Here is an 8,400-nt window from a genome sequence, read left to right as displayed (position 1 = left end):
GTGATTGAGTGACCTTTTTGGTGTCTATTAAAACATCTTGCAATTGATTTGCAATATTTTGCAAATGAATTATTCTTTGAACTTCAAGTTCACATTGATTTGTGTGTGTATCAAGATTAGACAAAGTTGGTGTGTCCCAAAAAATTTGTTGTGTTTTTAATTCTTTACCTTTTCCTTCTCATAATGATGGAAAAATTGATTCATCAAATTGACAATCTAGAAATCTTGCTCTAAAAAGATCACCTATTAGTGGTTCAAGATATCTAATGATAGAAGGAGAATCAAAACCAACATAAATACCAAGACGACATTATGGTCCCATCTTACTTCGTTGTGCAGGTGCAATACATATACAGCGGAATCAAAAATTCTAAGATGAGATATATTAGGTTGGTGGTTAAACACAAGTTGTGAAGGTAAAAACTTGTGATATGCAGTTGGTGTAATTCTAATCAAAGACGCAACATGTACTATAGCATGACCCCAAGTAGATGCAGGAAGCTTTGATCGCATAAGCATAGGTCTAGCAATAAAGTGTAAATGCTTAATGAAGGATTTCACTAAACCATTTTGAGTATGAACATGTGCAATAGAATATTCAACATTTATTCCTATTGACATACAATAGTCATAAAATGCTTTTGAAGAAAATTCACCTGCATTATCTAAACAGACAAAAGATATTTCATATCTCCTTCATTTTTTGTTTCAACATGATATTCATTGTGACATATATCTTTAAAACTTAGTAAATTTTTTCGAGATCTACTAGAATACAACACATCATCAATATATAATTTTGTTTCATTTGAAAACATAATGCAAACACTTCTAGAGCCCTCTATTACATTTGCAGAATCAGATATTGTATTAACATTAATTTCAGTTAATGTTAATTGCAAGAAATATTTTTCAATGCGAAGAATTATGTGAGTCATGCCACTGTCCACCGAACACGTTTCATCCTCCATTTTATCATATTTATTTTGTATGATCAAGTAAATGAAAAGTAAACTTTAAGAATTAGGAAAGATAACAAAATATTACCAAGCATATTATATGTAAAACTTTTAACTAAAAAAATTACATAAATTTATTTTTTCAAAATAACATAAACATGAACCATTTCCTTTATTCGTTATTCTTTACCCATTTCCTTTAAGTCTTTTCAGCACATTTGTTTTCAAACTTTGAATGATGATCATCACAAGTCCAACAATTTTTCCTACCATGACCCCTTTTACCACCACGACCTCGTCCATAACCCTGCGAAAAAACCACATTCACTTCAGGGAATGGTGTTGAGCCAGTTGGACGAGATTGATGATTTTTCAACAAAAACTCATTATTTTGTTCAGCCACAAGTAAACAAGAAATTAGCTCAAAATATTTTTGTAAATTTACACTCTCAATATTGCTGCTGTAGGAGCACATTCGAGGCATGAAAAATCGAATATGTTTTTTCTAACATATCATCATCGGTAATTTTTTCTCCGCATAACTTTAATTGAGAGTTAATTTTAAACAAGACTGAATTATATTCACTTACAGTTTTAAAATCTTGCAGTCACAAGTGTATCCAATCATATCAAATTTTTTGAAGAATTACCGTTTTTTGATGTTCATATCTCTCCTTTAAGTTTTTCTAAAAAACTAATGGACCCTTAATAGTAAGGTACTCAATTTTTAATTCTTCATGTAAATGGTGTCGCAAGAAAATCATTACCTTTGCGCGATCCTACAGGGATGCTTGATTTCCTTCTTCAATTGTACTTCCAAGATTCATAACATTAAGGTGAATCTCAACATCAAATACCCATAACAAATAATTTCTTCGAAAAATATCAAGGACGACGAATTCAAACCTTGTAAAATTTGACATCATAAAATCACTTTGAAAACAAATAAAAATTCAAAGTTAGGAAAATATTAAATGAAAATGATATTCTCACATATATCCCAATATAAAAATATTTAAGGACACATACTCAAGATAAGAGATATAATTAACATATAATATAATTTGACGAAAAACTAAAGTTATATAGATAATAAATGTTAAAGGAAACAATATTCTTACCTTAGAATAATACTATCAAAACTTGTTATACCATTAGAGACTTGATCATACTGATAACGTATTGTAAATAAAATAAAAAAAAGAAAAAATTTTAGAACTATATAAATTCAACAGTCTAGTTCTTCAGGAACTAGATGTTGCTAATCATCTTATTATCTCATTTTATTGTAAAACATATCCTTATATAGGCAAATACATTAACATCCCAAAGGTTAACCACATAATGAACCATTATGTGAGCATACCAAAGGTTGTAACCTATTATCTAAATAGTCATCCACATAAATATACATATTTTACAATAGAAACTTCGAATATCATAAAACTAATATATGGTCCCTGATACTTTGAAAAGGTGAAGAAACCAAATGTAAGATAAGAAACTGCATGCTGCCATAGATATAGAGGCCACACTAATGATTAACACTGTTGGCTTGAAGCTGTCCCTCCCGGATCTGTGAGGCAATGTCTTTCACCGCACCAGGTCCGTGAGGGATGAAAACCGACGAGGCCTTGGAGGATGCCCCAATCTCCCTCATGGTGTCAAAGTATTGAGTCACCAGCACCATGTCCATCACATCCTTGGCTGTTGTTCCAGGCACGTTTGAGGAGAACGCAAGCACGCTGTCCCTAAGCCCGTCCACAATGGCTTGGCGCTGTCGAGACATGCCAAGCCCTGCCAAGTATTTGGACTCTGCATCGCCCTCGGCTCGCTTGATCTGCAATATCTTCTCTGCTTCAGCCTTCTCATTTGCTGCTAGCCTTGATCTTGCAGCTGCCATGACAATTAAGAGAAAACTCAATGCAAGTTTTGACAGCAAAAACAAGTGCTAAAACATACCAAAGAAGCTTTATGGAAAACAAACAGTAGGCAAAGCCACCCATTTTCGCTCTGAATAGCAATTAAAAATATTTCATTCATCAGCTAGACTACTTTCAATACCTAAATAAAATGTAAAACATACAAAAGTAAATGTGATTCTGAAAATAAATAAATAAATAATAAGTATTAGGAACTTAAGAAGCATGAGTCATAATAATTGAACTTTAATAGAAGTGCTATGTAAACAATAACATCATTGTTAAAATGGTGCTATAAGAGGATTGAATGCACATGATACAACCAATTTGCAACCTATATCATCTGAAGCATGGACTAAAGTTGAACACCATATGATCCGAACAACATTCCTTCATTGTTTACAACTATCGGACCCAAAAAAACCAAAATAAATAAATTACACAATCATGATCATAGCATAATGCATTTGGCTCATGTGAGGGTATAATGTGGGCAGCCCATATCCCTCCCCGCCCCGCCCCATCCCAAGGTTTGAACTTGAGAGTGGCAACATCAATATGCATCCCCAATATCCAAAATGCTGCAGGCTCCTAGGAGACATAATGCATTTGATATGCACAAACAGATGCATTTTCTCAAGTTTTTAGAGTAAATTATACAGGGATGCACAAAATATACCTGCATTTATCTCATTCATAGCTCTCTTCACAAGCTCGTCTGGCTCAATATCCACAATAAGAGTCTGTACTATTTCAAACCCATAAGCAGACATGGCCTAAAGAAGGGAAAAAATAGTTAATTTGTCTGTTCTCATGACACATGCACATCAACTATATTTTCTTCAGGGAAATATATATAACCTTTTCAAGCTCCTCTTCAACAGCTCTTGCTATTTCATTTTTCTGTTCAAAGGCAGCATCCAAGTTCAACTTTGGTACACTTGCCCTAATAACTGTAATACAAAGGACAAGTTCATAAGTTCCCTACGAATATTAACCATTAATCAAGCATGATCAATAAGAAGTGTGTTTATGAATATATTAAGACTTTGCACTAGAGTGAAAAAATCTACTCCACGTCAACTTCATGATACACTGGGCCTATGTCACAAACTTTCAATAGCGTTGTTTAAAAGTTCAAATTAAGCATGACAAGTTCAATTTCATGTTTTGACAATATGGTATTTATAAGAACATTTTAAATTTTCCAGATTAACACAGCTAAAAGTCTAAAACAAATAACATAAAAACAGAAAGATAGAATTGAAAACTATATTAACATGATTTATCAAACGAATAGGTTCAAAGTGCAAATCTTTTACTTTGGTGTTACAAACTTAAAAGGGAATCAACAAGTAAAATTATCCAACTTATATTGAATTTTCAACTGCAGATTAAATACGTATTATCAAAGAAGGAAGCATAATAAAATTATCAAATTGAATCTATCCCTCCTGGGGTTCCGGTTGTTTTGGTGGGAAGAAATGCCCAATGCAGTTGAATTAGGAATGCCATCATATGCAAAAAAAGCTTGGTTAGCATTAAAATCAACTTTCTAGTAGCACTGGAAGCAATCTCAAGCTCTAAACCTGGAAAATTCAAGCTCAAGATCCCTACCATCAAAAACATAGGCCTGTATCTGAGTCTTGGTGTCGGTGAGCTTATAGAATGCATCAGCTGCTTTTTCTGCCAAAGCGCGGTATTGAATTGATGCAACCACATTAACAAAGACATTATCCTGGGGAAAATGACACAAATTAGGATATCCAACTATATTAGAAGACTAATTACTTATCAAACTTACAGCAAAAGAGGGAAAAAGAAGAAAGGAGGTACTCAAAAGGTCTTTCCAAATAAAACAAGACTGGAAAAAGCATCGCAAACGTAATGGAAGAAAAGTAAGATACTCTGAAAAACCAGATGAGATATATAATATTTAGGGAGGCATGTAAGGCCTGCAACTGGTAAAGAAGAACATGCATCTTTCTTGATAAAGATAAATTTGGCATAATGGCAATTTTGAATGAGACTTTGTTGCACATAGAACTAAATAGAAATCTAGTGAATAAGAAGCATGAGTGTCAAGTTATCGTGTGCACTCCCCAAGCAGTGGGAATGTAATTGCACACAATTTCATGGTGCAAATTCAATAGAAACTAGAAAAGCAAAAACAATCGGCAAAACGTAATACCCTACAAAAATTGAGAAAATGTAGGAAATGTCAAGGGATATGGTCCTTGATGAAGTTAAATTATCAAAACAGAATATTTGAACAGGAGATCCTTGGAATTAGGAAGTTAAGGTTTTGTTCAACAGAGTAAGGTTATTTGTCTTTGTTAGATCAAAATACAACTTACCATTAAATTTCATGTAATTTTTGCTCATTTAAACATCCGCTAGAAATATTATTCATCAAATTATCATCAATTTTTTCTTCCATGCAATGATGCTTGACATTACATTGTGCGCACAGTGTCCACACAAGTGCAGATGGTGTCTTTTTTTCCATTATTTTACATATGTACATGTTTTCTCAAAAAGTAATTTTAGAGACAAAGATTCCTTCTAGGTCTTATTTCTATATTGATGCTACAAGTTTAATTAAGTTTTACGGTTAAATTGCAAAAAATTTCCTTGTACTAAATATCGATTGACAAATACCCCTGAACCACAATAATCACCACAATACCACATGACCTGCTCAAACAATTTATAACAGTCACTATCCTCCTTCCTGTTGACAAACCATTAGAATTTTGTGCTAAAATCAAGTCACATGCAACAGCAATTTATAAATCCTCATGCATGGATGTCAATGCTTCTAATTTGTCAAGTAATTCACCAAAACTCAGCTAGTACCATCTTTAGTGTTGATAAAGCATCAGTTCCTGGGGAAAGAAAAAACTATGATTGTCTTCCCCCCTATCTTCCATCCTATATTTAAAGAATTAAATGTGCTATTTGGTGTTCAATGATTCCATGCTTGAATTCTGCTTCTTTATGTACCAGTAGCTCCTTTTGTGAGTGATATCGGAAAATTAACTTCATTAAAATTAGGTGAATGGCAACTGGTTCTTGTAGTCTTTTGAGATAATCAGTAACTCATTCCCACTTCTTTCTCTCTGCTTACTTTATCTAAGATTATCATTTTAGTTTTAAATAGTTTCTTTTCACGTGATATAATAATGGATATAGTTACAGTACACGTCTGTTACAGAAATAAAGAAACACAAATGTGCAACCAAACAGACACAACTAGGATTAAATTTATATCCGATCACTAGCAGCAAGGGAGGCAAAGAAGCTGCATACCTTTGTTTTTGTTTCACATTTAATGTCAAGTTGTTGAACACGTAGTGATAGATGACCTGCTGCTTGATAACCAAAGAACCAGGGCAAGCAGTGGCAACCAGGTTCAAGCACATCATCAAGCCTTCCAAAATGTTCCTTGATAACTACAGTAGACTGTTCAACTTGCATGCAACCAAATGCTTGACCCATAATTCAATACTACAAGTAGATGTAAGAGTTAGCAAATAACCAGGTAGAATATATCCAAAATGCAGCACATTCTTCTTTTTTTTTCTGTTTTCCAAAAACAAAAAAACAGTTATATTCTTTAAACATGTCAAGCTTTAAAAAAATTACAATGAAGATTTCTATTTTAAGTTGCACAACTAAGGTAGAAAGGTGATTTTCACTTAGTTTACATATACATTTACTTTATTATTTTACAAAAATAAAAAATATTAAAAATAAGATAATTTGATTAAGCAAAATCTTCTCCAAATTATCTTGTCCCAATTTTTTTAATGACTTTATTTCACTACAAATTTCAGACAAATCTCTAGTAACAGAGCCATTAAACAATGGAACACAAAGTGTACTTCATCAAAGACTTTTCTACAATTGTTATAGCTATAATCTAGGTTAATGAAAGATGAACCATAATATTTTATGATAAACCTGGCAACCATTTTGTCAAACATTTGATAAAGAATAAAAAAAACAAATTAAGCAATTAAAACCCCCTATTCAGTTTAACGAAGTTGTTTATATTTGCACAGAAGCAGATGACATTAAGGAGAAAGCATCAATATTAATGCACACATCTTCTAGCAGTTTAAACACAAATATATGCATTGTCCCAGACCAATGTTTGTCACTACGCAAAAGTCTTCAACCAAAAAGAAACTTCGAAAAACAATGAATCCAAGATCTTGGTCATTTTTTTTGGTGCATGAGAAAAAAAAAAAATGAATTTTTTATGACCTGAAAAAGAAAACAATGAAGGTTTTTTTTTTTACAAGAATTTTTGTTCCTTCACCTTTCCATTCTCTCATTCATGAAAGAATAAAACAGAGCGGAGCCAACAGGGAAAACAATATTTTATAAAAATAAAAAAAAATAAAAATAAAAAAAAGATAAACTAAGAACATGATTTAAAATTTGTCATGGTGAAACGAAAGAATGTCAAGCGAGATTAGCTTTAGGATCCGAAAAAGCCACTGCATTTCATTAATAAGGTACAGCAGGAAACAAATTCCATCCAAGGATCAGTAGCATTGAGAAAAGCATATGATCATGTAGTAATTCAAATCAAGTCTTCATGAATCTATCTGTTCAAATCACACAAGCAAATGGCACACATGCGGCATGCGGGATTTTTGAATGCCATATTATTCTAAACTTTGATGGCAAATAGAAGAAATCAATCAGTTAAAGAAAAAACAGAATCCCATAAATGCTCTACTCATCAAACAAGAATCATAATCTTAAACTCCACATAACAACTAAAAAACTCAGAAAAGCCATTCCAACATCTAAACAAGCAAAAACTCCAATCAAGCTCATACATTTTCTATGAAAACGTCAAAAATCAAACGAGAAGAGAAAACCAGAGGCGAGACCTTTGCAAGGAAGACGAATCGGGGAGGAGAAACTGCAGAGCTTTGATCGATTTCTGGCGAAGCAAACAGGAACTATAGAACGCATTTTATAGGAAACAGGAGTTCCGATTTCGGGATCCTCTGCCTCTCACCGTCATCTTCCCTATTTTTGGGAAGACGCGGTTTCTGCTGATAAGCTCGAAGGCCTGAATTCTCCATTGGAGATAAACAGAGATAGCGGTCTCCTTCTTCGGACCGCTGGAGACGAAGATTTCCAACCGCATACGGTTACTAGGGCACTTTGCTCACCAGGGATAAAGATTTTAATCATTTTACACATAATTTCTTATTTCGTTTTTCTGTTTTTAATTTTCTGTTTTTTTGTTTTTATATCATATATATATATATATATACATATGTTACATACCACAGCCCATTGGTTACAATTTTCTATTTGCGTTTTAGCTTTTAGTTTCTTTCAAAAAGTAAAAATTAGTTTTATGGTTTTTTACTTGTTTTAAAAAGAAAAAAAATCCATAAAATTCTTGTCTTTTTTATCATAAAAATTTAAGGGCTATCTAATTTTGGAAAATATTTTCTATTTTTAGTTTTTCAAAAACTTATAAAAAT

At 32.7% G+C, this 8,400-nt stretch overlaps 1 protein-coding gene across 1 annotated transcript; it reads right to left on the bottom strand.

Annotated features, from left to right (window-relative positions):
• Window positions 1–2,178: 2,178 nt before the first annotated feature.
• Window positions 2,179–8,150, bottom strand: LOC131151962 (hypersensitive-induced response protein 1-like). The gene is made up of 6 exons (XM_058103499.1): window positions 7,792–8,150; window positions 6,194–6,391; window positions 4,499–4,619; window positions 3,743–3,834; window positions 3,561–3,657; window positions 2,179–2,855 (listed from the first exon to the last, which is right to left on the bottom strand). Exons 2-6 carry the CDS (start codon window positions 6,380–6,382, stop codon window positions 2,494–2,496), a joined length of 861 nt encoding a protein of 286 aa, XP_057959482.1. The 5' UTR covers window positions 6,383–6,391; window positions 7,792–8,150; the 3' UTR covers window positions 2,179–2,493.
• Between the last annotated feature and the right edge of the window lie 250 nt (window positions 8,151–8,400).

This window comes from Malania oleifera, chromosome 1 (genome assembly GCF_029873635.1).
Source record: "Malania oleifera isolate guangnan ecotype guangnan chromosome 1, ASM2987363v1, whole genome shotgun sequence".
NCBI classification, from domain to species: Eukaryota; Viridiplantae; Streptophyta; class Magnoliopsida; order Santalales; family Ximeniaceae; genus Malania; species Malania oleifera.
The sequence above is the reverse complement of the archived record's forward strand: the minus strand, read 5'-3'. Positions and strand labels throughout refer to the sequence as shown.